The following is a 27953-nucleotide window of genomic DNA, read 5'->3' as shown; positions in this document are numbered from 1 at the left end:
TTGTGATCGTGAGCTGCATTTCGCAATTGGCAAAAGCATGATCAACTTGATTGGCCGGCGTTGCAAGTTATTTTTGATTTCTGCACCCGCACCACTGCTTTATGAGCTCACTTTCCACTTTTCTTCTTTCACATCTACGCGCTCGCGCATCTCTGTTAATTTTGGTTGAATTCTGCTAACGGCGTCACCACCAATTCGCCAGCACTCGACAAAGGTTGTTTCACACAGACAGTTCATTATCTTTTGACACCGCAATTTGAAGCAATTACCCTCGCATGCGTTTCGGCGGATTCAACAAGTACCGCAATGCGGTTGCGGTTGTGGCTGGTCGCGAGGCATGGTACAGCGAGTTGGCCATTGACACCGTCACGTCAATTGCCAGCAATGGACTGGCAGCTGACGATACACACATTTACGTCAAAACAGCAAATGGGCACTCTTTGCAGGCACTAGCGCTCGATCAACCGGGAAAAGTCGGGTCACAAGCAGGGTCTCTGGGGAATTCTGCAGGACGCATACTCGACTGGAGCACGGCGCTGTACGATACAAGCTTGCTGGCTGCTAGCGACGACCAAGGCACGGTCACTGTTTGGAGGAGTTGTAGTACAGAGCTCACGCTGAAGGCCCACGCGTCAGCCTGCGACAGCATTCAGTTTCACCCAACTGTGGCCAGTGTTTTGGCGACCACTAGCAGCAACAGAGGCAGCAAAAGCAGCGAGGTCAAGCTGTGGAATGTCAACTCAAGCTTCAAGGCGGCGTTTTGGGAGACCCCTGTCGTCGGCATTGTCGACTCGATTGCAGTTAGAGGAGACGGCCAGCTCATTTCAGCAAGCACGCATGACGGCGAGTTTCTGATCTACGACCCCAGGCACCAAAATGCGTTGGCCATTGCCAAGATCCCGGCCGTATATGCCGCCGGGCGCCCCACTCGCGTGATATGGCTTGGCGAAAAGCCCTATTTGATGACCACCGGCCTTACAAAAATACGCGAGAGATCGGTGTCGCTTTGGGATCAGCGTAATCTAGCAAAGCCTCTGGCTTCATTGCAGCTGCAGCCCTCTACCAAGCCTCTCATTCCGCTTTACGATGAGGACACCCAGCTCGCCTACCTTGTTGAAAAGGGCGACAATTCGGTCCGCTGGGTGGACGCTGATCCCTCTTCAGCAAAGCCCCTGGTCGAGCTGGGATCCACAATGCTGCAGTCTCAGATTAGTGGATGTGCTCTGCTGCCAAAGCGTGCGCTACGCGTGATGAGCGGCGAGATTTCTAGAGTACACTTGGTGGTCAAAAACATTGGCGCCGGGACTGGCTCAGCAGTAGTTCCAATATCCCATCTGGCACCTCGTAGGTCTTACCTAGACTTCCACTGCGATATTTACCCTGACACCAGGGCTCCTCTGCCGGCCCAGACGTTTGACCAGTGGATGGCCAACGAACCGATGCGCATGCCAAAAATGACGTTGGATCCAGCCAAAACGGCTGACTGCCTTGCTAGCCTTCGCAGGTCGTACGGTGCTGCCAATCAGCATCAGAGCGAAGCCCTCAGCGAAGTGATTCCTGCCAACCCCACAGCTCCTAGTTTGCAGCCATATGTAATAGATGCGAAGCCAGTAGCGCCAGTGACACCCGCGACACCTGTGCCTTCGCCTATGCCTTCGCCCGTGCCCGCACCATCGGTGGTTGGGCCAGTGATTAAAGACAAACAGCAACTGGCGACAACAACGCCGAGTTTGACACCTGTGCCTTCGCCCGTGCCTTCGCCCGTGCCCGCACCATCGGTGGTTGGGCCAGTGATTAAAGACAAACAGCAACTGGCGACAGCAACGCCGAGTTTAACACCCGCAACATTGCCAGTTGCTACACCCACACCAACACCGGTGACAGCGCCCAAGTCGGTAGGCCCACCAGCCCCTGTCAGTGTAGCAGCACCAACAGCGGCAGAGCAAGCGGTGAGGCCGTCTGTGCCAAAGAAACAGTGGGTGCCTGTCCAGCACAACCATGCACGCTTCAAGTATCTTGAGGGATATTTTTACCGCCCCAGCGAGCACTTTTCCAGCATCCAGAACGTCAATCTGCGCTTTTCTCAGGAAAACGAACCGCTCAAGGTTAGCTCCAAGTTTATTGCCGTCGCCTGCGAGGGTGCAGGTGGCCAGATCGGGATCATCCGCCGCGACGCGCCGGGAAGAGTGTCTGCAAAGCTGCCCACGATTGTACACGGCTCCAATGTCGTCAGCATCGAGTTTGATCCATTTGATCCTAACATTGTCGCGACGGCAGGGTCAGACTGCAAGCTGCAGATGTGGCGCATTCCAGAGTCGATGATGGACGAGGATACATCGTTTGAGCTCGAGGAGTACATATGCGTTACGGCTGACAGGATTCACCAGATTCGCTTCCACCCATGGGCCAAGGGTGTTGTTGCAGTTCTTGTGTCTGAGGCCAACGAGCAGGCCATTTATGTGTACCATGGGCTGATGCTCCACTTCATTATTGGAAAGACTGCCGACGGCATCCACTCGTTTGCGTGGTCTCCGGACGGCGAGCTCATTGCTTTGACAACACGAAAGAGCCGCCAGCTGCGCATATACAACCCGCGCACCCAGGATTTGCTTAGCAGCGGCCCGTCGATGGACAGCATACGCCCCTGCCGCATTGCCTGGGTTGGGAACAGTCGTATTTGCCTGACTGGGTTTGGATCCGGCAGCCAGCGGCAAATTGCCATCTATGAAACGGAATACTTGGCAAAGCCGATAATAAAGACAACCATCGATGTCGGACCTGGTCTCCTGGTGCCAGTTGTGGACGCAGACTGCGGCATTATATATCTGGACGACCGCGGCAGCCGGCTCACGCACGCATTTGAGCTGGTGGCCGACAAGTTAGTCGAGCTGCCGAAGCTTGAGTCTGCGCAGCCGAGTCTGGGTCTGGCGATGGTTCCTAAAAGATACGCCAATATATCGCAGTGCGAGATTGGCCGCGTGTATCGTCTGAGCTCGCAGACAATTGAGTCGGTCGGGTACCGTGTTCCTAGGAAGCGGCCAGAGTACTTTCAGGACGACCTTTTCCCTGACACGTGGGACAGCGAGAGGTCATCTGTCAACCCAGTCGCGTGGGTGAAGGGGACAAAGGCAACTCCGGTTTTAATTGGATTGTGCCCGCCAGGCATGCAGCCCCTCTCTCAAGCGCCGCCCGAAGCCATTCGCAGGTCGACGTTTGCTGTTGAGGCAGAGCAGCCGGTTGACAACAGCAAGGATGCAATCAGTGCAATGCTGAGCCGTGTGGAATATTCTGACGAGGAATCCGGCAGCCGGGCTACTGGCTCTAACTCTGCTGACGATTCAGCGTCCGACTGGGATGACTGAAAGCGTGGGTACTCGACCCACTGCCTTTATTTATTGCTATGAAAATAGAATATTTTACATTTTTATCACTTTTCGCTTCTGTGCGGCCCATGGGTTACACTATTGAAAATGTATTTTTGGAATTTCCAGACATTTATAGCGAAAGTCCAGATTTTTAAGCGGGGGATTTTCAAAATCCATTTTTCACGCAAAAAGGCATTGTCAGAGTCGGTTGAACCTGACTCTAAAGTAATGCTCAAGCCCAAGCCCAAGCCTAAGCGTGTGCGCAAGAATCCATCTTCCCCTACTTCTTCTCTTCAAAAGAAGCAGCGAACTGATTAGTATCCTCAAACATGATGGCCTACTGCCACTAGTTTTCTAAATACTTTATCTGTGGGAAGGATGTCGGTTTGCAGGATACTTGTAGCTTCATTCTTTTCTTTTAGTTTAAATACACTGTAACAAACCCCCACTAATCTCGGAGATTGGTTTACACGTACATTATCAAAACGTATTTTTTGTTGTGGGTGCCTCACGCGTTTTCATCGATCGTCGCACTACTCTTTCAACATAAACATTCTTTGTCTGTCTACTTTTTGTATAGAACCACCCTTTTTCAGGTTTAATTTTAAAAATGAACGGACTACCGCCTCAGAATCACCAGCAATTCCAGCAGCAACAGCAATTCTTACAACAGCAACGGCAGCAGCAGCAATTCTTACAGCAGCAACAACAGCAACAGCAACAACAACAACAACAGCTTCAGCAACAGCAGCAACAACAGCTTCAGCAACAGCAGCAACAACAGCTTCAGCACCACCACCAGCAGCTGCTACAACAACAGCTTCAGCAGCAGAATCAACACCAGCAACAGCAACTGCACAACAACAGCTCTGTGATGGTGGTCGAGACACAGCAACAAAGTATCAACTATCTGCTGCAAAACCTCGAGCGCCTGGAACAAACAGGCAACACGTTTTTTAAATCGCTGGAAATGGTTGGACAAGGACCACCATCGCTACTCGCTGCGCAGCTTGTGGCCATGTCGCAGATATGTCAGCAAATGCGCGATAATGCCCAGAGCACGGCAATGCTGAACGTGCCTATTGCAAGAGCGGACCCTGTTTTTACCGAGCCAGCAGATATCCTGCCGCGCTCAGAGGCTGACAGCCATGTAGGGCTTGCATCAGTGCCCGAGCTCGAGGCATGGGTGGAGGGCACAGCCATGCAGACAAGCGAGTTGTTTGTGGAACGCAGGCGTCTGACTGCCAACGTCCAGGCTGCGCTGTCGGTACCGCCGCCCAAGCGGTTAGATCTCAAGTGAAAACCAAATGGTATCTAATTTTATTGTGTAAAAAATATTTAGTTATATAAAACCTGGTGCACTGTAATAACATGAGATGAACATCCACGATTAGTTGGCGGGAGGCGCGAGCTTGCTGAGAAGAGCCCTCTCTTTGGGGGTCAGAGCGGGTTCTATTGTTGCCATAAAGTTGGCCTGGTCGAGCTGGACCACTTGTTTCAGGAATGCGCCTAGGGCCTCATTGAGATCCTGGTTGTAAATGGGGTCCGCCAAGACATCCGCATCGTTATCATCGTCGTCGCCATCACCTTCGTCGAGATCAATGCCGCCATCAATAAAGTCGGACAAGTAGTCGTACTTGTCACCGTATCCATCCTCACCGTGCGAGTCATAGTCGGAATCGTCCTCCCAGCCGTCTCCCTCTGCATCTTCGCGATCGATATCGGCCTCGTCGATCATCGAACTAAGACCGGCGCCGTCGTTGCGCGCAAACATGCTCTCAACATCCATTTCTATTTCGCCCAGCAACAGCTTGATGATCTTTGCCGGCGCAGGGATCTGTGTATACTTGTCAGGGGTTTTCCGCGAAACAGAACGAGTCACGATCCTGCCTGTGTTGGCGGCGTTGGGAATCAAATCGCCCTGAACAACCAGAGCACCAATCCGCGGATCGGCCAGCGCAAACAAGCGGGTCAGCGCGACGGCCGAAACCTTGCGATTGTAGTAGCCCTGAATGTCAAAGAAGTTACGGAACCACGCGTCCAGCACCACCAGCAGTCCAGAGCGGCTGTCAAAAGACATGCTGCCGAGCAGATCAGTGACCTCGGCGGGATGGCGCGACACTAGGTGGGCATAGAGCGGCAGCAGCGATGACGAAAATGACGACGTGCGCGCTGTGGCCAGGCGCCCTGTAGCCACACGAACCAATTCCGCCAAAACATCGCCAGCAAGGAAGGCACTGCATTTGAGTACGACCTTTGTGGCTAGATCACCGACGAATAGCGCCGCAGACTCTGATGCAGCGGGATCCAGCAGCACAGCAATAAAGCGGATGACAAGCTCTAGCCCGCTGACGTCGCTGGCATCGTGCCATTGGGCAATCCGCTGAGCGTCCTTCTGCACAAAGTACTTTAGACAGGACTGGCCGCTCTGCAGAACCTCGCTGTCAGCAGAGACCGACAGGACCTGCATCAGGGCGGGGAACACGCTTTCCGTATAGCCCTGCGGCAAGGGCGACGGCCCGCCCTTGATAAGACCTGTGAGCAAATCAATTCCTGACGCAACCACAGTGCTGTCTGTGCTCTGTGCCATGGCGCTGCCGATGATGGGCAGAGCGCGCTGTGCAAATGCTTCGCACGCCTGTGCGTTGCCCGCCATGTCCTCGACAATGTCAATGACGATGCTCGTCAACAAGACGTCGCCTGGATATTTCTGCCAGACGCCCATTGCAATCTCACTAATCACAGGTTCCAGCGACGCTGTAATGTCGTGGTCCACGCGCAGGGTGGCGTGTAGGGCGTCCAATGCAATGTGTGCTGAGTCCTCCGTCAGCTGCGGGATGATGCTTGCCAGCCCAAGTATGAAGGGGGCCTGCTGTGGCTTGACAGTGTCTGCGGGAAGATGGCGGCTGAAGTTTCCAATGGCACGCACTGCACTCAGGCGCACTGCTGGGTGCAGTTGCGTGTCAGCCACAGCCTTGGCGCTCGCGTCCACAAACGCTTCAGCGATGCTGGGTGGGAGCATCTTTGCAAAATTTGAGGCAAAGATAAATGCACGGCCCTGGCCGTAGGGAAACTGCGTGCTCTGGGCCAGCGGCCAAACGTCAGTCTCAAAAAGTGAGCCAAGTTCGATGCCTGTACCCCTGTTCTCCTTCTGCTGCTCGACGATGCTGTCAGCATTGGTGCCAATTGCCCACAAAACGGCTTCGCTGACTAGCCACCAGTTGCTGTTCTGCTCGAGCCGCCACTGCCTAGCAGTCTTGCTGCGCTCCTGCGCTGCCCAGCCAAGCGCCGCTGTCAGAGGTGCCGGGAACGACATGTCCAGCGTTTTAAAGAGCTCCTGGATCGACACGCGCACATTGAAGCGGTATCCCTCCTCGTCCTCGTCAGCGACGAACAAATCCATATCGTCCGCCCAGTCTGCGAGCATCTCAGAAGTGATTTGGGCGTAGCTCATCAGGCTGCTGACAAGCTGGTTGAAGAATGCAGTTGGCACGGCTGTGCCCGAATCGGTAGACTTTGTGACAAAGAACTTGCGCATGGCGCGCATCTCGGCGGCCTTAGCCATCCACTCAAAAATGCCCAGCAGATAGCTGTCGATTGAGTATGCACCCCCGTCCTCTTCGCAGAAAACAAGCATATTGGTCGCAGATTCGTTCTGGTCGCTGTCCTCGTAGACAAACGCATGCAAAAATGGCTCCTGCAGGCTGCGCAGCTGCATCCACAGAGTCTCAAGAACGACTGCATTGTACGGGGCCATGTGCTTTGGAAGCCCGTGCGCAGCCCTGACAAGCGCCTTGACACACTCAGCCTTGAGCGGTATGTTGGACTCAGTGCCCTTATTGATGAATGTCTGCTTAAACATCTCGAGAATCGGCTCCAGCCATTCCTTCAGAATTGGTGGCGCGTGTGTGTTGACAAAGTCTTTGTGACCGGCTGACATGTTGGAGATTATCTCAATACAGTCGCTGAACACGCGGACGGCCATCGCGCGGGTCGCCGTGCTGTAGCTGCCACTGCTGACAAAGATCCGCCTCAGCTCAGGCAAAAGCGTGCCAATCTGATCCATGTGCTGCTCGGACATTTCAGTGTTGACCCATTCGCTGAAGACGTACATGGCTGAGTGAGTCTGGTCGCGCGAGCCGCTGCGCAGCATGTCGACCAACTGCGAAAACAGCTGGGGCCACTCATCGGGCCAGTCGTACCGCGCCATTCCGGCAACAACCGCCGCCGCCGCCGCGCGCAGCTTGCCGTCGCCGCTGCTCAGCAGTGAAAATACCCTTTCGCGCACCTGGCTCTTTGTCTCCTGGTCAGGGATTGGGCCTGGCTCGTACTTGGCAGATGCAATGCTCCAATGGCGTCCAATATACCCACGCAGCTGGACAATTGCTGCCTGTCTGACTGGCAGTCCCGCCTCTTCAGTTAGCGCAACATTCGACAATGCCGAGGAGAAGGTGGAATCGAGCTCCAGTTGTTTGAGATTGAGCTCACTGCCCATTCGTGTGTTGGCTTCTGGCGACAGACTGCCCTGCAGAGCTTCGAAAACACGGTGTTCCATTTAATTAAAAATAAGGTGAACAGGATTCGATTAACAAAACAAAAGAATATATAATTCAGAGCAAAAAAAGTAAAGTAAACAAATGAGAAAATGAAAAGGTTGCCAAAAATTAGGGTCACTTTTTTTAAAAAAATTTTGGGGGACAACTAAAAAAATTTTCAAGGCTAAAAAATGTAAATAAAACTTCGCGATAGCGTTAGCGGCATTACAATTGAACTTTTCAGCCCAGCATGCCTTTCACTCGCCTTTGTTGGCTGTGCACTTGAATCTGGACTGCACATGGAAGCCAAGACAAAGCCCCAAGTAGAGCATGTGCATGTAAAGACAAGTGGCAAAGCCATCGTCCGCCTGGTGGGTCGCCTCTGTTGTACTGTCCGCGTTAACTTCAAAGCGCATGGGGTGTATATTGTGCTGGCACTGATCGTTGGCACACTGCAGAGGCCTATGGTGCGCAATTATTATTTCTTTACCGCCGGCGTTGTTGCGGGCAGTATGCTCCATATGAGATAGCTCGAGTTTTGAATGACATCCCGGGCACTGAGTCGATGCAAAGAACTTGTCGGTAAGCAGCACTTGGAACCCATGCTTCTTGAAAATTTGGCGCAGCTCAGCCTTCTTGGCTTTTCTAAGGGGTTTTTTGCCATGGGAATCGTCTAGTCACTGATTACAACCACAGCATCCTTGCTGAAAGATGCGTGCGATGACCTCTCGTCATGCTGTCGTCATAATCTCCTGGTTGACACTGGCGTCATACCTGAACTTGAAGAATAAAGGATACATATGACTATTGGCATCAGGGCAGTTTGTGTGCAAATCTCTATAAAACAGTTAGTGCTGAAGCTACCTCGGCTCGAATTCTGAGATACTTTCCGAAATCTTCAAAATTAAGGGCCTGCGCATTGACCGTCGCAAGCTTCGCCTCCTGATGTCTGACTATTGCCGGCGGAATGTCACTTTTGCTCTGGTAGTTATTCAGCTCCTCGATGCTGGAAAACTCGACAAGTCTTCCGTTGCCCTCCTCGGCGACCCACGCATGACAATCCTTCAAACGTTTCTCAAGGTTGGTTTCTTTGAGCTGGCGATTTTTGCGACTGTTAATGTCCAATTAAAACTTGGAAACATTTAAAGCTAACTGCCTTTTACCGATGTCATCCATGGCGCTGGTCATACAGACTGTAGTTGTCAGGTTACTGCGAGATGGATAGATAAATAGCATATTCAGACCCAACACACTCTACTCCTTTTGCTAAATAGAGCTGATGTAGACAGTACCATCCTTGTCAGTATGATGCTAATAGCCCCTGACGCCAGCAGTAGGTGCAGTAATGGAAGTTGGGGGGGGGGTCCTGTGTTGGTTTTGCAGCCCTTGGCACGACGATTCATGTCGGAATTAATAAAGAGAGGACAAGCAAAAAACAAGAAACTTTAAATGTTGTCGGGAATTAAAAATAGGAATTAAAAATGGGCGCACCTTTCGTCCAGCTTTTATACCTGTAAAAACAACTATTTCATCAAATGTTTGTTTTAATTAAATTGCAGCGAAAGTAAGCGATGACGACATTATTTATTTCTGGGCCAAACTTGATCTGGTGTTGATTAATTTTTCTTTTTTCAGTTTGATTCGACTTTTTTGTTATTTTTTGAAAATTGCAGGTGAGTGATGTTGGAGAAAACACCATTGTGTGTCTGCTCTCTTTTTTTATACTTCCACTAACAAAAAAACTATTAATTCACAACAAATTTTATTTATAAAATGTAAGCGCTTTGCTCAAAATTTAGCGAGGCAGACGATGGAATACGCGCACACAACTGGATAAATTTTAACAGAAATGCAAAACCAACTATATTGTATTGCACTGCTTTAAATACAATGCAATTCAATTCAAAAAATATTATTTTGTTTTACTCATGCGCACATTGTAGGGGACGCTATTGCCAACTTGTCATGGGCCCCGCGGGGAGCGGTAAGGTAAGTTAGTTACTTTGTTTGCTTCGCGGCTAGAAACGCTGAATGCAGTGGCAACAGCTCCATTGACTAATGCCCCCATTTTAATTTTTCTTTTATAATAGTCTACGTATTGCCAGACGATAATGCAACACTGCGAGGCGGCCAAGCGGAGGGTCCACCTAGTTAACCTTGATCCGGCGGCAGAGCGGTTCGAGTACCCACCGTCGGTCGATATTCGCGATCTCATCACATTAGAAGACGTCATGGAGGAGTTGGGCTACGGGCCGAACGGCGGGCTGATCTACTGCTTTGAGTTTTTGATGGAGAACCTCGACTGGCTTGAGGAACAGCTGGGTGACTATGAGGATGACTACCTGATTCTAGACTGCCCCGGCCAGATTGAGCTGTACACGCACATCCCGATCATGCGGCAGATGACGCAGCTGCTGCAGCGGTGGAACTTTCAGGTGGTAGGTGTATACTGCCTGGAGAGCCAGTTTATCGAGGACACGTCCAAGTACTTTGCAGGAGTGATGAGCGCCACGTCAGCGATGAGCATGCTTGAGATCCCGCACATCAATGTGATGACAAAGATGGATCTGCTGTCGGAGGAGGTCAAGGAGAACATGGACCAGTACTTTGATCCCGACCCGTTGCTGCTTGCGAATGACGCCAACAAATCGACCAGCAACAAATTCAGGGAACTGAACCAGGCGATCGCAAACCTCATTGATGAGTTTAGCATGGTCAGCTTTCTGCCCCTCAACATCCGGGACGAGGACTCAGTGGCGTACATTCTCTCGCATGCGGACAATGCCATCCAGTGGGGCGAGGACCAGGAACCCAAGGAGCCGAATGACATTGACGAGGAGCAGGACAACGAGTAGTATGTTAAAGGGGGTTAGTATGTTGTCGTGCAAACTGTTAAATTGAAATGATTATATTTACACTTCTATGCGTTAAAGAAGGATGATAGTGGTAACAATTATGTTTGCTTATAAGGGTGGGCGGGCGGTCGGGCTGTACAGCCGTGGCATGTCGCCAGGTGTGGGCGGGCGCTGTGCAATAGAGGGATGCATCTTGGCAGTAGCAGCAGTGGTTGCTTTGAGGGAGTGGCTGCGTGGCGTATTATCGACGTAGTCGTAGTTCTGAATGAGAATAGTAGGAGTCAGACTGCCCATATTGCTGTCTGGGTTTTCAGAGCCAATGTTTTGAGTGTTTTCCCCAGCATTGGCATCATCATTGTTGTCATCGTCATTTTCCCTAGTGTTGCTGTTGCTGTCGCTGTCAATTCCGCTAGCGCCAAACCCACTGCGCCAAGTGGTGCTGTCGGATAACGCCGGTGCGCCCAAGCTAAACGGGGCCGATGTAGCGGACGCATGCTCCAGATCATCGCTCTCTTCAGCACTGTCGTAGTCGGGGATGTCGGCGGGGTTCAGGATAAACTGCCCCATGCTGAGCTCCCTCAGGGCGGCGTGGATGCGGGAGTCGAGGTGGACAGAGTTGGGCGGGTCCTCTCGCGTCTGCCTCCAGTTAATGGATGGGGAGCCCGGCGGCGAAATAAGCCAGAGCCTCTCCTGCGCAGGGACATCGAGAAAGTGGCCCTGAGTCTGTGAAAGCGACGTGTGCATGGAATAGTACAGGCGAATGGTGTTGTTGTCTGGCGGCAGGGTGGTCAGGTTGAGGCTGCGCATTGCGGACTGGGCGTCTACAGTGTGGGTGAAGACGGCGAGGCAGCGCTCAAAGGACTTTAGCTTCGCAAAGTGCCACAGGGGGCCGTGTGCTTGCAGGGCTTCGCGAGCCGAGTCGCAGGCGCTGTCGGTAAAGTGGTCGAATAGGATGACCAGCGAGTTTGTCGCCTCGGGCTTGAAAGAGCTTGCGGCGGCGGTCATTTTGGACGGTTTTGAAAGAGCGAATTGTGTGGGAATTAGAGTACGAATTAGGGTACGAGTGCGAGCGAGCGAGTAAATTAAGGTAGCCTAAATAATAATAAAAATAAAATGAAGTGGGTAAATGTTTAAAAGAAAGAAAGGCTGTGCGCGCGCGTGTGTTTTGGAGGAGTATGCAAAGCTTGCACAGTCAGGCCCAGGCATCCTCCTCATTCATCAGCCATTGACGCTGAATGCGAGGCACGTGGCGCGTGGCATTGGGTGAAGCGATCGTGTGCTCTTTTTTTCTTCTTATTCTGAGAAGCACCAAAGAAAACAAAGGGTGCTTCTAGGATCAAGTGGACAACAGGGTGATTGAGTCGGACAGGATCATGGCACGGAGCACGAGGCACAACAGGTTTGCGCAACTCAAATGCTGCTTAGGCTCTGCTGGCAAGGCACCAGCCAGCCAGCCAGCAGCAAGCGCCTTTCATGCTGGCCTTGGTCGCCACTTTCATGTGCAAAACTAAAAGGCAAATGTCACATGCGCACAGAGAAAAGAGATTTTGGATGGCAGCAGCCATTACTGCCCATTCATGGTGGTGTGGAGGCAGCAACTGCAGTTGCTGCAGCAGCTGCAGTTGCGGCGGCTGCAATATAAAAAGAAGCGTATTTGGGCAGTAGTGCAAAGCGGACAGATGCTACTTGCTTTTTTTGGTATATTTGTATCTTTGTCTTTGCTCTCAAACCGCTCCAATATTCAAGTTATTTTTTTTTGCTAATACAGGTTACCGCTACAAAACTACCCACCCACCTTTGCACACACAGTCTTTGCTATAATGTCACTTTACGGGAAGGTTCTGTTCATCACCGGCGCATCAAGAGGAATCGGCAAGGCCATTGCGCTGCGGGCTGCGCGCGACGGCGCATGGGTTGCGATTGCAGCCAAAACAGCAGACCCGAACCCAAAGCTGCCGGGCACGATCTTCTCGGCGGCCAAGGAAATCGAGCAGGCCGGCGGCAGGGCGCTGCCGATCCAGTGCGACATCCGCGAGGAGGCGCAGGTGCGGAGCGCACTGAAGCAGACGGTCGACCACTTTGGCAAGATCGACATTGTCATCAACAACGCGTCGGCAATTCACCTGGCCAGCACCGAGGCCACGGACGTCAAGCGCTACGATCTGATGCACAGCATCAACGGGCGCGGCACCTGGATGGTGTCCAAGTTTGCGCTAGAGCACCTCAAGAAATCGGGCAACCCACATATCCTCAATATTAGCCCGCCGCTGTCCATGGACGCCAAGTGGTTCTCACCGTTCCCGGCCTACACCATTGCCAAGTACAACATGAGCCTGTGTGTGCTGGGCATGGCCGGCGAGCTGCGCAGCCAGGGCATTGCCGTCAATGCGCTGTGGCCGCTGACAATGATCGAGACGGCAGCGCTCAAGATCGCCGACAGGGCCAATGCTGGCGAACGCAAGTCGCGCACGCCCGAGATCATGGCCGATGCGGCGCACAGCATCTTGACGCGGCCAGCCGGCGAGTTCTCGGGCAACTTCTGCCTTGACGAGCTGCTGCTGCGCAAGGACGGCGTCACCGACTTTGAAAAGTACAACAACACACCGGGCGCAGCGCTGGAGGAGCTGAGCCCCGACTTTTTCCTTGACGACGGCCAGCTGGAGGAGCTGGACGCCCTGCGCGAGGCGCAGGCGGCGCAGGCGCAGGCGCAGGCAAAGGCGAAACTGTGAGCGGTACCGATGCGACCGAGTGGATGAGGGGAGAAGCTGCATTGGCTGGCTGTTTTTCTTTTCTCTCCTCTTCGCTTTCTTCGCTTTCTTATCTTCTCTTCTCTAACAAATAAATTACCTTTTTCTTTTTTCAAGCATGAGCTCAACGACACACACTTTGGCCGGGAAATCGGTGCTTGTCACTGGCGGCACACGTGGCATTGGGCGTGCAATTGCGCTGCGGTGCGCGCGCGACGGGGCAAGCGTGGCAGTGCTGGGGCGTAGCGCAGACTCCAGCGCGGTGGCCGACGAGATCAGCGTGGCCGGCGGGCGCGGGCTGGCGCTCACGTGCGACATGGGCAACGACGCGCAGGTGGCAGCGAGCGTGGCGCGGGTGGCGGCCGAGTTTGGCGGCATCGACGTGCTGGTCAACAACGCGACGGTGCTGGTGCTGAAGCGCACGTCCGAGCTGACGATGGCTGAGTACGACCTAATGAGCACCACCAACGCGCGCGGCGCATTCGCAGCCGCCAAGTACGCGCTGCCGCATCTGCGCCGCAGCGCCAACGCGCACATTCTGACACTGTGTCCGCAGCCGCAGCTTGAGGCGCGGTGGTTCGAGCACAACATGGCGTACACGGCGTCCAAGTTCGCCATGGGGCTGATGGCCTTTGGGCTGGCCGCTGAGCAGCGCGCCAACGGCATCGCATCCAACGCGCTGTGGCCCTACACGACCATTGCGACCGACGGACTGGCCGAGTGCGGCAACGCAGAGCTGCAGGCGCGGCCGCGCACGCCCGAGATCATGGCCGACGCCGCCTACTGCATCGTCACGCAGCCGGCCGCCGAGTTTAGCGGCAACTTCTGCCTCGACGAGGTCGTCCTGCGCGAGGCCGGCGTGCACGACTTTGACCGCTACAGTGCTGTCCCGGGCACGCCGCAGGGCGACCTGAGCCGTGACCACCTGGTGTCGGCGGAGCAGCTGGCGCGGCTGCACGAGCTGCAGGGAAATTGATCGGGCCCATTTTGTGGCTCAGAGAATAGATAAATAAATAATTAGTTTAGCCACTCTAAGCGCACGTGCGCAGAGCGCGACCCACAACTTGGGGCTGTGCGTGCGCAGGGGCAGCCAGCCAGCCGGCCTGCGGCGGGTGGCCGAGCGGATCGGATCGGATCGGAGGGATCAAGAAGATCAACACGCCTTACTAGTAATTTATCGTACGACAGCTGGAGCTACACACGCGCGCTTTACATTGAACACAACGCAGCACACAGCACACAGCACACAGCACACAGCACAGCACAGCACAGCACAGCACAGCACAGCACAGCACAGCACAGCACAGCACAGCACAGCACAGCACAGCACAGCACAGCACAGCACAGCACAGCACAGCGCAACTCGACTCAACTCAACTCAACTCAACATGGATCTCGTTGCCTCAGTGCCCACAAGGGAGCCGCAGCGCGCGCGGCAGGCCAGGCGCGCGGCAATGGGCGTGGAGCAGATGCGCACGCTGGGCGTCGCGGCCGGCGACGTTGTGCGGCTCAGCCGCGGCGCGTTGTCCACATACGCCACGGCGTGGCCGTCGTTTTCCGGCGCCGACGGCGAAGTGCAGGTGGCGCCGGCCGCGCTGCTCAATTGTGGCGCGCGTGTTGGCGACGCGCTGCGTGTTGAGCGCGCCGGCGCACTGCCCGTGGCCGAGCGCGTGGACGTTGCGCTGGCCGGCGCCGGCAGCAGCGGCGAGCCCGCCGTTAGCGAGGCCGTTGCCGCCGAGGCGCTAGTCGGCGCCGGGTGCGTGCGGCCTGGGCAGATCGTCGACGTCGGCGTCGGCGGCATGGCGCGGCGGCTGCGCGTGCAGCGCGTGGTGGTTGGGGGGCGCGAGCTGGGCAGCAAGGACGGCGCGGCTGTGGCGCGCGGCCGGACGCGCGTGGCGGTGGCGCCAGCGGCTGGCCTGCACAGAGGCGCCGGATCCACCAGCAGCATCGGGGACATCGGCGGGCTCGACGCCGAGGTGCACGAAATCCAGCGCATCGTCGACGGCGCGCTGCACAACTCACAGGCGTTTGCAGCGGCCGGGCTGCAGGCGCCGCGCGGCGTGCTGCTGTGCGGGCCGCCGGGCACCGGGAAGACGCTGGTTGCGCGCGCCGTGGCGACGGCCAGCGGCGCGTCGGTGCACGTGGTGAGCGGCGCCGAGGCGGCCGGCAAGTGGGTGGGCGAGGCCGAGGCGCGGCTGCGCGCGGTGTTTGCGGCGGCGGCGGCGGCGGCGCCCAGCATTGTGTTCATCGACGAGGTCGACGCGCTGTGCCCGCGCCGCAGCGGCTCTGGCGGCGGGGCGGCCGCGCGCGTGGTGGCGACGCTGCTGGCGCTGCTGGATGGCGTCGGCGACCGCGGCCGCGTGGTCGTGCTGGCCGCCACCAACCGGCCCGACGCGCTGGACGCGGCGCTGCGCCGGCCGGGCCGCTTCGACCGCGAGATCGACGTGCCGGTGCCGTCGCCGGCCGCGCGCCTGCAGATCCTGCACGCGCGGCTGGCGCGGACGCCGCACGCGCTGGACGGCGCGCAGCTGGCCGCCGTGGCCGCCGCCACGCATGGCTTCGTGGGCGCCGACCTGGCGGCGCTGGTGCGCGAGGCCGCCGTGGTGGCCATCAAGCAGGCGCCCGCCGCCCTGCCCGTCGCCAGCCTGCGCATCACGCACGCGCACGTGCAGGCCGCGCTGCGGCTGGTGGCGCCCAGCTGCATGCGCGAGGCCGCGCTGGAGATCCCCAGCGTGCGGTGGGCCGACATCGGCGGCCAGCACGCCACACGCCAGCTGCTGCGCGAGAGCGTCGAGTGGCCGCTGCGCCACCCGGACGCCTTCCGCCGCATGGGCGTGCGGCCGCCCAAGGGCGTGCTGCTGTACGGCCCGCCCGGCTGCAGCAAGACGCTGACGGCCAAGGCGCTGGCCACCGAGGCTGGGCTCAACTTCATCGCCGTGCGCGGCCCCGAGCTGTTCAGCAAGTGGGTCGGCGAGTCCGAGAAGGCCGTGCGCGCCGTCTTCCGCAAGGCGCGGGCCGCCGCCCCGGCCATCGTCTTCTTCGACGAGATCGACGCGCTGACCGTCAAGCGCGGCGCGTCGGGCTCGGCGTCGGTCGCTGACCGCGTGCTGGCCCAGCTGCTGGCCGAGCTGGACGGCATCGAGCCGCTGGTCAATGTCACTGTCGTGGCCGCCACCAACCGCCCCGACGTGATTGACCCGGCCATCCTGCGCCCCGACCGCATCGACCGCCTGGTCTACGTCGGCCCGCCCGACCAGCCCGCGCGCCGCGAGATCCTGGACATCGCGCTGCGCAAGACCGCCTGCGCGCCCGACGTTGACTCTGAGGCGCTTGCCGCGCGCACCGACGGCTTCTCCGGCGCCGAGGTGGTTGCGCTCTGCCAGGATGCCGCCATCGGCGCCATGGCCGAGGACGCCGACGCTGCCTGCGTCGCCATGCGCCACTTTGACGCCTGCCTGCTTTCGTTCAAGAAGCGGATTACCCCCGAGATGCTGCAGTTCTACGCCGACTTCCAGAACCGATCGTGAGTGAGTGAGTGAGCGAGGGAGTGAATAAATGGATGGGTGATGATCGGGAATGCTGCGAGCCCTTTTGATCCAAGAAAATTATCTTTGATCTGCTCCCTCGTCTAGACCGACCGGATTACTGCGTTCCAAACTTTTTTTCTTTTTTACACCAACGCGTGCCATCACTTTCAAAAAAATTATTTATCTCTCCGCCCCTTTTTTTGATCAGCCTTGTTCTTTTTTTTCTCTGGCGCAAAATTCAAATTCCACAACTCCAACGCGCGTCAATTCGCTCTCGTTCAAATACCCCTCCCCCCTCCCCACTAATGTCAGAAATCACGTCCAAGCACGACGAACTGAAGAGCCTGTGCAAGGCGCTTTCCGAAGCCCAGGAAGCCCAAAACAAGGATGTGCGTATTTCAGAACCGCAAATAAATCAACACATATGAATACCGACACGCAGAAAACATCATCTAATCACTCTCCCTCTTCATCCATTGCTTTCGGAACACCCTCTTCCCCCAACTGTAGGACCTCAACGCTATGCTCAACAAGCTCATCGCCATCCCTGTCGAGGAAAAGCTGCTCCGTGCCACCGGCGCTGGCCAGGTTGTCGGAAGGCTGAGGAATTACGAGGACCCCGCTATTGCAGCCCTCGCCAAAGCTGTGGTTCAAAAGTGGAAGAAGGACGTTATGGCCTCCAATTCCCGCTCAAACAGCTCAACACCAAAGGTCACCGCCACTACTTCTGCTGCTGCTGCTGCTGCCACTAACCAAAAACCAATCCTGACTACCGCCGTCGCCGTCAAAAAACAGCAGAAAGCTGCTGCCGCTGCCGTCGCTTCCACTTCAGCTTCGGCTGTTGCATCCTCTGATGTCTCGAATAAATCACAGTCGCCCGCCCCATCACTAGCAGCTGCCGCTACCACTTCTGCTGATGCCCCCGATGTTGCCTCCAAGGTCGCATCAACCCCAAAACCAGCCACACCATGTGTTGCGCCTGGTGCTGTGAGGATTGGCCCGCGTACCGCCGCCTCGGACAAAGTCTCAGTTGCTTGTCTGGCGATTCCACGCGCAACAAGTGCATAGAGCTCCTTTACAACTCGATTGCCGCCGACTCCGATGCCGACTCTGAGATTCTGCTGCAGCGCTCCTCTGGAATTGAGCTAGTCGAGTTTGAAAAGGCCGAGTCCTCAATCACCACCACATACAAATCCAAAATCCGCTCGCTTTGCCTCAACCTCCGCGACAAAAAGAACCCCGATCTGCGCAATAGCGTCGTCCTGGGAATCATTACCCCCAAGCACTTGTGCAATATGACCAGCGAGGAAATGGCCCCCAAGGAGCTCCAGATGGCCATCGACAAAATGAACCAGGAAAACTTGGCCGATGCCCGCGCCCCAATTGCTGAGGTTTCAGAAACCGATATGTTCCGTTGCGGCCGCTGCGGGAACCGCAGATGCACATATTACCAGATGCAAACCCGAAGCGCCGATGAGCCCATGACGACCTTTGTGACATGTGTTGTGTGCACCAACCGCTGGAGGTTTAGTTGAATCTTTCGTCCTTTAAAATTATGTTTGTGTTTAACCTAATATCTTTTAATAACAATATTTACTGTTTTTAAAAGTGTATAAATGTATAAATGTGTAAGAGATAATTGTTCATATTTGAATAAATATAAAATAAATGCTAAAGATAAATGAAAATGAAAATGCAATAGATGCCAATGATGAGTCGATGCAGTGGATGCAGAATTTTGTGTGCGTGTGTGTTTTGCTTGATCCGCGACAATTCAATTAAAGTCGTCGAGTGGCGCAAACAGGTGTTCAGAAGCAAAATGCGCCCTCACATCGCCCTCACTGCCGAATTGCACGTCGCATACACTGCATCGCCACTGTCCCGAATAATGTGACACTTGCGCCAGCCCAATTTTCTTGTAACATCTCCGAGTGCTCTGCGTAATCTTGAACGGCATGAAAGAATATTTAAGCTGATAGGGTTTTTTTTGCTGAGCAAAGATGAAGAAAATTGTAATAATACAAATTTAATTTAGAACCAATGTGCCAGTGGATGGTAGACGATGTTTCCAGAATTGAATGATAATGAGATGACGGTGACGGTGATGTTGAAGATGGCGATCAATGCGAACGAGACGTTGGATATAACGGCGGTAAGCTTTGTTTTAGCTTTATATATATATATGTGTGTTTGTCGCCGGAATATACAAGCTGTAATGAAGCTTATAAAGATGTGTTGGTGGTGGCTGGTTTGGAATACTGTGAGTGGATGGTATTTCTCTTCACATATTTCGATCCATTCATTGACTTTTATACAATCTTGCATCCTACCCAGCTGTCCAGTCGTATTGGCTTAGTATACCAATGGCATATTGTTTAACAACCTTGCTCTATTTGGCTATTATTAGTAATAGCCAAGAAGACGGGAAGCCCCCCCCCCAGATGACAAACGCATCGGCAATATGATCGTAAATCCTCACTTTCCCAAGAGGGCCGGTTTACAGAATTGGGCAGCTGTCAATTCTCAAATAAAAATAAACGATTGTGCGCATGAGTGAATGTCAGCGCTCAAGCAACGAAAAAAGGATTGATTGTCCTTCATGTCTGCAATGCAAGCCAGGTTTCTTTCCTGTATTGTTCAAGATCTTCACACGAACCAATAATAATGGACGCTATCCAATTTGGCCAAATGATAGAATGCCTCCCCAACTATTGAGATAGGTACTCGCGGAAATACATTTTTCACCACATAAAAAATACAAAAATAACCAACGGACCAATCAAGGAGATCCAATCTCCCTATTCCCTATTCCTTACGACATGCGTGCATTCCCCCACATGTATCCGTCTATTTTTAGATTTATAGCTCAAGGGAATGCGCACATTAAAAAATTCGGAGATTGACTCGACTCTCATCCCCGAACTCCGTCCTTAACAAAATTTCTAAATTAATTGCCTTTTATTTTTCATCCCACCTAGTCCGTGCATATGCACTGATGTAATTGTCGCTACCATTGTTGCCGCTGCCGCTGCCCACTGCTGCACTTGATCTTGGCCCTTGTACGAGGAATGTCACTATGCATATTCGGTGACAGATGCGGCTTGGCCGGATTATGCGTGAGCAAATAACTGCGCATCCACGCACCCACTCTACTCCGAAAAATCCCAACAATCAAGACAGCGTGTGAATCGGCGCGCCAATTAAGGCAAACATAATACTTTGAGCAAAAGTTCCTATCTGCACGCAATCGAGAAAAAAATACAATATCGGCCGCCGGACAATCGGCCTGACTATAAAAACTTCCAAAAAGAGATATGTACAACCGGACATTGTTGTACTTCGATCGTTTGCATTACACCTTTTTAAGCAGCCCAGCATCTGAATGTCAAGAGGTTGTGCATCTCGGAATCAAAAAAATTACTCCCACACATTGATCGGTCCGAGGCGGCGCACAAACTCATTTAATTTAGTGGCAAGCCTCTGTACGTTTGCTTGCTTGTTTTATTGCTTGCAGACAAAGCTAAAGACATTACATTCACATATTTTGTCTACTCGAGACAGCCATTGGCTCAAAAAGTGTAAAAATGCAAACCTCTATAACATTATTTTCTATTAGCAACACGCACAATAAACAGCTCATTTTCTCCCTCATTATTATTATTATCCTCATTATCTGTCTCTCTACATATTTTTGAATAAATATATTTGTATTACTGGACTCGTAAAAAATTAAATCGCGCTTTAGTGGCTTTATTGGTCGTTGAGTAAAAAAAAAATATTTTCTATTTTTAGATGTCCTGGCGATTGTTCAATTTTTAATTTTCAAATATCAAATCACAAACCCCGGGGATTTCATGTTGGCAAGGCCCCATGTCTTTCTAACATCATCCCCATCCCCCATCCCCCATCCTCACAAATTGCGTAAATTAGGATTTATTGGCAGCGCGCAATGCATTGTCCTTCTCACCACCCTCATCTGGCGCGCAGGCTCGCTGTCTGAGGATGGCTTCCGAGAAGTGCCATCGCATTTGCCAAATTTAAAGTTTCCCACAGTCAAATCATTAACAAATCCCCAACGATTGAGAAAACTTTGGAGATTGTTAACGCACTACCTTTTAACGAAATGTAAAGTGCGTAAAAACAATGTGTTAGCACCTTTTTCCAAATGTGGGAAATTAAGTGCGATCATTTAGCAGAGACTCAGCAGCAGCAGCAGCAGCCGGGCGCAAAGGCAGTCCCTAATTTCCGCATCATAACAACACAATGTATAATTAACGATGTGTATTTCAATCGGCAATTGCATTCAAACTAGATATTTTCGGGCTAGATTCTCACAATCTCGGCACTCGTGAGGTCCGCCGGGAATGCCTTTGCTGAGTCGCCGATCAGCGATTTGCAGGCCTCGACAGCACTCTGTGGATGAACAGAAATCTTGGCAAACGTGCCGCCAGACATGCGCATTGACGAGTGGCCCGGGTTAAGCAAGACCACGTTCTCGTGGGCACGCACAAAGTGCTTGAGCTGCGACGGCGTAATTAGAATGTCGGGCATGGCCTGCATCCTCAGCTTGCTGTCGTGTGACGCCAAAATACCAGCGCACTCAAGAGGGGGCGGTGACAGGGGGTAGAGATGGCGTTGCTCCACCAGGTGCCACGCGAGGCGCGGCAAGCGGTCGCTCAGCGCAGGTAACCGCGACACCTCCTCCTTGACAAGATGGAACAGAATGTCGATGTTGGCCACAGCAAACACCACACCATTGACCGACACCTGCGCGGGGTTGCTAAGCGCCCCGACACCGGCAGGAACGCCAAGCTGGTTCATCAGGTCGCGCGAGAATGCGGGCTGCGGATACGACACATACGGGTAGCACATCTCGTCGGTCGATGGGACCAGGTAGATTGACGAAGATGCCGGAAGTGCCTCTCGCAAGCGCTGCAACTGTGGGCTGACTTTGGTAGAAAATAGCTCCTCAGAAAGCATATCAATCTGTCCATCTCTTATCATGGGGTGGTTCTCGCTCACAAACGGGCCCAGAAGGAAAACAATACCTGGGGCGGCGGCAATGGCGTGATTGACCAGGTCAGCCAAGGGCTCATAGTCGAGGTTATCGGACAATGTGTAAGGTCCAGCAGCAACCACCGCGCTGAATGGCTCTATGCCGCCTTCACGCTCGCCAATGCTCGGGTGCGGTAGCCGTGGCAGCTGGCAAAACTGCGACACAGAAAACTCTGATCCCTTGAGGTTCTTTCCCTCAACCGCCACAACCTGGCCTGGGAACAACGAGTATGACGGCGTTGACCGCACGTCGAGGGATACACGCCTCCCGTTGCCCAGGCGGCGAGATGTTTCCAAAAACAGGCTCTCGCTCGAAATGGGCGTCGGCCCAGAATCCCCCTCGCCGGCGCCAATGTTTAAAATGCGGCCGACCGCAGTGACCGTCTCCTGGTGCGCGTATGTGGGGTTGGCCAGCGCCTCGATTTTGTACTCAGCCTTAGTGTCGATGGCCGTGCGTTCAATGCGCTTATTTATAATTTCTGTGCGCGTGCCCATCTTCTCAAACATGTACCGCATAGGCCTGGCCCTCCCTGCCTTGCTCTTGTCATCACCAGCCTCGTCTCCACTCTCGTCGCTGCTCAGCACCTCGGCCTCAGCCATCTGCGTGTAAAGGTCACTAGCGACAACTGGGTTGGCACCCTCCAGCAACTTCAGCGGCAGCATCTCGGAGCCCAACGAGTCCTCCGTCCGCCCTGTGTTGCTGCGCTTGGAGTAGCGCAATGCGCTGGGCGAGGGCTCGGCAAACACGCTGGGCGACATGGGCGAAAACATCGCACGGCCATGCACTGCAGACACGCTGGCCTGGAGCAAACCCATTATTTTAGTGCTCTGTGAGGCCCTCATTGGCTCGCGCTGGCTGCCCGAGACCATGCCTTGCAGCAATCCCTCTACAGAATTTTTATCATAGTGAGCCCGCTCCTTATTTCTCGAGAGCTTTGTCACTTGACTGCCAAACCCACTGCCACCAATTCCGGCGCCCGCGCCGTTGCGCCGCTGATGCATTTTTCTCTCGTACTCCTGCTGAATCGCGGCGCGCACCTCGAGTAGGCGTTCGCGTGTGGGCTGGACGCGCACATCGCCGCCGCACTGGTTGATCAGATAGGATTGCCACCGAATAAACAGGTCGTTGGCGCTCAAATCAAACATCTGGCAGATGGACTGGCCCTCAGCCAGGGCGTCTGACTCAAGCTTCGTGCTACCAAACTCCTTGAGCAGATCGATTGTGTTTACCACCATGATGGTTGAAGGTCTGTAGGTTGTGGATGATTATTAACAAAAAATGAGCGCTAAACAAATGAAAGAGTGAATTCCAATAACAGCAGAGCAAACGTTCAAGGTGAATTGAAATTTTAAAAAACAAAGAACAATTGAAAATGAAAAAAGTAAACACGAAACAGACAGGTGAGGAAAAAACACTGGACAACGCGAAACGCGCTTTCCATTCTAACGTGTTGCAAAATGCGCGTTGTGATCAACCAATCACCTTGGTAATCTGCCAGCGCGCTCCTGATCTTGATTCCTCAACCTTAACCATCGACAGCGGCCAGCTCTTCGGGCCAAACCGGGGCTCGACATAACAGACCATTTGGTCGCGGGTGTCGTTGTACTTGGGCAACGGGTACGGCAGCGGGTTGCCAAAGGTGCACAGTGGCTGGCCGATGGTCGCGAGCCACTTGGCGTTGACAATAGTCACGACCTTGGCCCACAGTCGCGTTGTGCGCTGGAGCTCAGCAAAGACAATTGTCTGCGGCATGCTGCCAGAGCCACGCGCAGCAATGTATGCCACGCTCTCAGGGTGGATGTACACCGGCTCTGAGCCCCACATGGTGATGTATGGCACTGCATGCATGCCGCGCCGCTTGATATTGGCCTCCTCATCAGGGTCCTGGTAGCCCGCAATGTCGCCGCGCACTGCAACGTGGTCCATAAACCCAGCGAGAACGATCTGGCGAATGACTGACTGCTGAAGCTTGGACGGCGGCGGCATCTGCGGGTCCATCGCAACGTCGATACCTGGGCAGTACATTTGGACTAAGTTTGTCAGCTGGCCGCGCAGCTTGCGCACTTCGCCCATGGCCTTTGCGCGCACATAGTATTCCTTGGCCGCGGCCTCGGTCCCGCCGGCATACTCGAATGCACCAACAACCGTGAGCCACTTGAGCACGTCACTCGTCGGCTCAGTGCCGGCAAGCTTTGCCTGCGTGTTCCAGTACTTTCGCCGGCTAACGCGCTGCTGCTCCTTTGCTGCCATTTCCTCGTTGGTCATATTGCGGGCCTCGGACGCTGCGACCTGGTCCTCAAACCCGAGCCTGGCAATTTCGGCGTCAGAGATGTTGTCGGGATCCAGGTTGAACTCTTTGATGAATGGGTCTCCCACCGAGAGAGCAGCGACGATGCTGATCACATACGGCAGGCAGCCGTGTTGCTGGCCAACAATCAGCATCTTGGCAAAGCGCGGCGCCACCGGGAATACAGACATGAGCCGGCCAAGGTCGTTGATGTGACCCTTGCCGTCCAGAGCGCCAAGCCAAGTGAGCAGCCGCTCGGCCCGCGTGAGCACCGACCGGTTGGGGGGAGTGGGGAACGGGAAGTTTGTCACGTTGTCGAGGTTCATCGCCTTCATCTGCAGCACAACGCCCTCGATGGGCATGCGCATGATCTCGGGCTCTGAGAACTTGACGAACTGGTCATTAAACACCGCACTGGAGAAGATGCGGTAGCAATGGCCGGGGCCAGTTCGGCCAGCACGGCCCATGCGCTGGTTTGAGGATGCCTGGCTGGTCCACCCGATTTCAAAGCTTTGAACCTGCGTCTGCGCGTCGTAGGTCTTCTCCTTGGCCAGGCCTGTGTCAATCACATAACGGATACCAGGGATGGTAATCGACGTCTCGGCGACATTGGTGGCCACAACGCACAGACGCATGCCTGGCGGCGGGGGAGCAAACACCTTCAGCTGCTGGTCGGCCGGCAGGAGCGAGTACAGGGGCAACACATACAATGGGGCTGGGTTTGCATTTTCTTGTCGACATTGCCCTTGGCATCTGCCTTCGCGGCATGCCTTGATGTTCTCGCTGAGCAAAAGCCTGCGCTCCTCTTCATCGTCGCCGCCGACAATAATGTCCTCCTCCTCCGAGTCCTCCTCCGAGTCCATCGTAAAGTCGTCCTGCAGCTCGCCATCGGCGTTGAACATGTCGTAGTCACCGATGTCAATGTCTTCGTCCTCTACGCTTGCCTCCAGCGCATTTGCAGAAGGTGCCACTGCAGCTGCCTTTGCGTGGTAGCCCGCCCTGCTTTCCGCCCTTGCGCTTGGTCTGGCGGGCCTGCTCTCTTCTGACAAGCTCCTCCTGCTTGCGCGCCTCGCGCTCAGCTTCAGTGGGAAACTCCTCGCGAAGCTTCTTGCACACGTAAGTGATCTCCGCCTGTCCGGTAAGGAAAATCAAGATGCCACCGTCAGGAAGCCGCTGGTGGACCTTGCCTGCTTCTTGATGACCTCAGCGAGATGCTGGCCCGGTGCCGGAGTGCGCCGATTAAAATGGACACGAACCGAGTGCTGGCGCGCCTGCACGTTAATAATTGGGGGTGGCACCTGGAAGAGTCGCGTGTTCTTGACAAAGTCATCGACGCGCAAAGTGGCACTCATAATGATCAGCTTGAGCGGACGGGTCTTTTCGGGGTTCTCGGAAGATAACTTTTGGCGCAGACGCACCACACGGGACAAGACGCCCAACAGAATGTCGGTGTTGAGAGACCGCTCGTGGGCCTCATCAGTAATTATCACCGAGTACTTGGTCAAAAGCAGGTCGCTGGCCAGCTCGCGGAGCAGGACACCCTCGGTCATGAACTTGATGCGGGTATCATCGGAAACATTTGTGTCGAACCGCACCTGGTGAGAGACTGTATGGCCAAAGTTGCCCAGCTCCTCGGACACGCGATGGGACATGCTGAGTGCGGCCACACGGCGGGGCTGAGTTATGCCGATAATTCCCGGATTAGGTGAGTCGGGTCACCATACCCGGCTTCAAATAGAAACTGGGGAATCTGCGTGGTCTTACCAGAACCGGTCTCACCGCTGAGCACGATGACCGGGTTCTCAGCAATCGCCTCCATGATCTGCTGTCCTCGGCATATACGGGCAGCTGGTTCGCTGTTGCTGGATGGTCTCTGTCCGCTTGACTTGGACGTAGTATGATTTGCCTTTGGCTTCGGAGCTGACGCTGTCATCAATGATGCCACGCTTGCACAGGAGAGGCTTGAGCATGCTCCCAGTGTAGTAAACTTTTGGCTCGGGCGTCGGTACTTTAACAAGCTCCTTGGCGGCCACCGGAAACTGCACTATCAAGTCTGCACCTTCGCTAGTGGTGCTATCGATAGCACTATCGCCATTGACATTGGCTTCGTTGTCTGATTCGTTCTCGGACGCCGAGCTGTCGAATTCCGACGACTCGTCGATTTGCTCGTCCTCGCTGCTTTCCTCGAGCCTCTCGACCAGTCCTAGCTTTTCCAAAATGCGGCCCTTCTTTTGCCGCTTGCGCTTGATAATTTTGGACGAGGCCAGCGCGCTGCCAGCCACCACACTCTCGATCGGGCGTTTGAGCGATTCTGGAGCAGGTTCGTTGTTGCGCACAATCTCAGAGACTGGCTCCAACGCGTCATTTGTCATGTCCGTCGGATCAGCCTCCGGGGCATCGGCGTCCTGGGCGGCGCCCTTTTGTTTGCTTTTGTTCTTCTTTCTCCTCTTCTTGCCCAGTGGGTGCAATGGAACCTCCGGCGCACTGCCCCTGACTAGCTTATCGGCCTCAATGCGCACATCGTCGGAATCACGCTCGGAAACGTACAAGCGGACGCTCTGGTCTGACTGGGCCAGGCCAAGCCTCTCCTCTGTGACTGCGCGCAAAAGCTTCTCCCGCTGTGTCTCTGTCTTGCGACCGAGCGTCTTAGATGACCGCATCAGATCGCTTTTCCAGGTTGAGCTGCCGAGCTTCTCAAACAAAGTAGCCCGCTCATCCTTCTTCACTTGCTTCTCCTACACATACATGTGAAAATGGCATCGCAGAATCAAATAAGTGAGTTGCACATGATCAGTACCAGTGCTAAAATAATAAAGGGTGGGCTGTGGTCACTGTCATCGTCCCGGATCAATAGGGTATTCCATCTGTCGTTTCAAGAAAAAAACATAGCTGCATAGTGCTACATACCACAAACTTCTCAAACCGTTTCTCTTTCTTTGTCTTGTTGGTGCCCATTGCCGCTGTCTGTGAATGTGTATGTGCTGAAATGCGGCGTCCTTGAATTCGACGGACAGAAAGATTCCAAGCGCACTGGAATGTAGTAAATGAATAAGAATTATGAGACCTCGAGCAACACTGTGAAGACAAAGACGGTGCGATTAGCAGAGCAACTCATTGCAGCCTAGCAAGGTCATAAAAAAGTGATTTTTTTGCATTGGCAAAAAAAAGATGCACTAATCTTGATTTGATTTAATTATTGCCTCGCTCCAATACTGGACCAAAGCCTGGTTTGTCTTTAAAAGTATTTTGGTGGTCCCAATCAAGTGCATGATGGGGGAAGAAAGTGGAATTACTCCATTGTTGTGGGGGGGTGCTCAAATTCCCTCCCCAATAACAAAAGAAGCAACCTTGGCCAGCAAATCACAACAAATGCCGCACAACAGTGTGGGCAATTTGCTCAAACAAGATTGTTGACTTTTTGGAAATACTTTGCGCAAAATGAAATGATGGCAAGATGGTGTTTTTGAAGACCCTTCCCGCTCTGTCTTTCTTTTCCTAGTTAACATAAATATTTTTGTTCCTGCTCATCTTCCACTGTTCCTCCGTCCTCCGTCCTTCTTATCTTATTTTTTATTCCTTCT

General features: G+C 54.1%; 13 protein-coding genes across 13 annotated transcripts; 7 read left to right on the top strand and 6 right to left on the bottom strand.

The window, feature by feature from the left end:
• The first annotated feature begins 4 nt into the window (after positions 1-4).
• Positions 5-3495, top strand: BX661DRAFT_149589 (uncharacterized protein). Its single transcript, XM_051533226.1, has 2 exons — positions 5-1610; positions 1893-3495. Exons 1-2 carry the CDS (start codon positions 276-278, stop codon positions 3360-3362), a joined length of 2805 nt encoding a protein of 934 aa, XP_051395027.1. The 5' UTR covers positions 5-275; the 3' UTR covers positions 3363-3495.
• A 115-nt stretch (positions 3496-3610) lies between these two features.
• On the top strand, positions 3611-4710 carry BX661DRAFT_2562 (uncharacterized protein). Its single transcript, XM_051539010.1, has one exon. The coding sequence runs from the start codon at positions 3976-3978 to the stop codon at positions 4663-4665; it is 690 nt and encodes a 229-aa protein (XP_051395026.1). The 5' UTR covers positions 3611-3975; the 3' UTR covers positions 4666-4710.
• On the bottom strand, positions 4680-7990 carry BX661DRAFT_175236 (armadillo-type protein). The gene has a single exon (XM_051534021.1). It carries the CDS (start codon positions 7918-7920, stop codon positions 4756-4758), a length of 3165 nt encoding a protein of 1054 aa, XP_051395025.1. The 5' UTR covers positions 7921-7990; the 3' UTR covers positions 4680-4755.
• Positions 7991-8157: 167 nt separating this feature from the next.
• Positions 8158-9355, bottom strand: BX661DRAFT_221611 (uncharacterized protein; the record flags this gene model as incomplete). The annotated part of the gene is made up of 4 exons (XM_051538838.1): positions 9054-9355; positions 8787-8924; positions 8589-8625; positions 8158-8535 (listed from the first exon to the last, which is right to left on the bottom strand). Exons 1-4 carry the CDS (start codon positions 9134-9136, stop codon positions 8158-8160), a joined length of 636 nt encoding a protein of 211 aa, XP_051395024.1. The 5' UTR covers positions 9137-9355.
• Positions 9356-9435: 80 nt separating this feature from the next.
• On the top strand, positions 9436-10755 carry BX661DRAFT_192634 (GPN-loop GTPase; the record flags this gene model as incomplete). The annotated part of the gene is made up of 3 exons (XM_051537720.1): positions 9436-9464; positions 9844-9889; positions 9991-10755. The coding sequence occupies 3 exons, from the start codon at positions 9436-9438 to the stop codon at positions 10753-10755; spliced, it is 840 nt and encodes a 279-aa protein (XP_051395023.1).
• A 552-nt stretch (positions 10756-11307) lies between these two features.
• BX661DRAFT_136557 (Calcipressin-domain-containing protein) lies at positions 11308-11778 on the bottom strand (the record flags this gene model as incomplete). The annotated part of the gene is made up of 1 exon (XM_051532677.1): positions 11308-11778. A coding segment is annotated over one exon (471 nt), but the record flags the coding sequence as incomplete, so codon positions are not given.
• Positions 11779-12441: 663 nt separating this feature from the next.
• Positions 12442-13601, top strand: BX661DRAFT_175231 (short-chain dehydrogenase/reductase SDR). Its single transcript, XM_051534020.1, has one exon. The coding sequence runs from the start codon at positions 12576-12578 to the stop codon at positions 13482-13484; it is 909 nt and encodes a 302-aa protein (XP_051395021.1). The 5' UTR covers positions 12442-12575; the 3' UTR covers positions 13485-13601.
• A 19-nt stretch (positions 13602-13620) lies between these two features.
• On the top strand, positions 13621-14478 carry BX661DRAFT_195250 (short-chain dehydrogenase/reductase SDR; the record flags this gene model as incomplete). The annotated part of the gene is made up of 1 exon (XM_051537927.1): positions 13621-14478. One exon carries the CDS (start codon positions 13621-13623, stop codon positions 14476-14478), a length of 858 nt encoding a protein of 285 aa, XP_051395020.1.
• Positions 14479-15301: 823 nt separating this feature from the next.
• On the top strand, positions 15302-17029 carry BX661DRAFT_139217 (P-loop containing nucleoside triphosphate hydrolase protein; the record flags this gene model as incomplete). The annotated part of the gene is made up of 1 exon (XM_051532773.1): positions 15302-17029. The coding sequence occupies one exon, from the start codon at positions 15302-15304 to the stop codon at positions 17027-17029; it is 1728 nt and encodes a 575-aa protein (XP_051395019.1).
• A 522-nt stretch (positions 17030-17551) lies between these two features.
• BX661DRAFT_138447 (transcription factor S-II, central domain-containing protein) lies at positions 17552-18564 on the top strand (the record flags this gene model as incomplete). Its single annotated transcript, XM_051532723.1, has 2 exons — positions 17552-17806; positions 18022-18564. The coding sequence occupies 2 exons, from the start codon at positions 17552-17554 to the stop codon at positions 18562-18564; spliced, it is 798 nt and encodes a 265-aa protein (XP_051395018.1).
• Positions 18565-18659: 95 nt separating this feature from the next.
• BX661DRAFT_175226 (uncharacterized protein) lies at positions 18660-19321 on the bottom strand. Its single transcript, XM_051534019.1, has one exon. It carries the CDS (start codon positions 18984-18986, stop codon positions 18804-18806), a length of 183 nt encoding a protein of 60 aa, XP_051395017.1. The 5' UTR covers positions 18987-19321; the 3' UTR covers positions 18660-18803.
• A 1878-nt stretch (positions 19322-21199) lies between these two features.
• Positions 21200-23467, bottom strand: BX661DRAFT_158838 (DNA polymerase alpha/epsilon subunit B-domain-containing protein). The gene has a single exon (XM_051533289.1). The coding sequence runs from the start codon at positions 23318-23320 to the stop codon at positions 21353-21355; it is 1968 nt and encodes a 655-aa protein (XP_051395016.1). The 5' UTR covers positions 23321-23467; the 3' UTR covers positions 21200-21352.
• BX661DRAFT_175224 (P-loop containing nucleoside triphosphate hydrolase protein) lies at positions 23468-27533 on the bottom strand. Its single transcript, XM_051534018.1, has 5 exons — positions 27280-27533; positions 26259-27107; positions 26097-26197; positions 25533-26025; positions 23468-25352 (listed from the first exon to the last, which is right to left on the bottom strand). The coding sequence occupies exons 1-5, from the start codon at positions 27325-27327 to the stop codon at positions 23556-23558; spliced, it is 3288 nt and encodes a 1095-aa protein (XP_051395015.1). The 5' UTR covers positions 27328-27533; the 3' UTR covers positions 23468-23555.
• Positions 27534-27953: the final 420 nt, after the last annotated feature.

The sequence above is a fragment of the Kickxella alabastrina genome, assembly GCF_025024165.1.
Source record: "Kickxella alabastrina strain RSA 675 chromosome Unknown BX661scaffold_1, whole genome shotgun sequence".
Classification (NCBI taxonomy): Eukaryota; Fungi; Kickxellomycota; class Kickxellomycetes; order Kickxellales; family Kickxellaceae; genus Kickxella; species Kickxella alabastrina.
The sequence above is the reverse complement of the archived record's forward strand: the minus strand, read 5'-3'. Positions and strand labels throughout refer to the sequence as shown.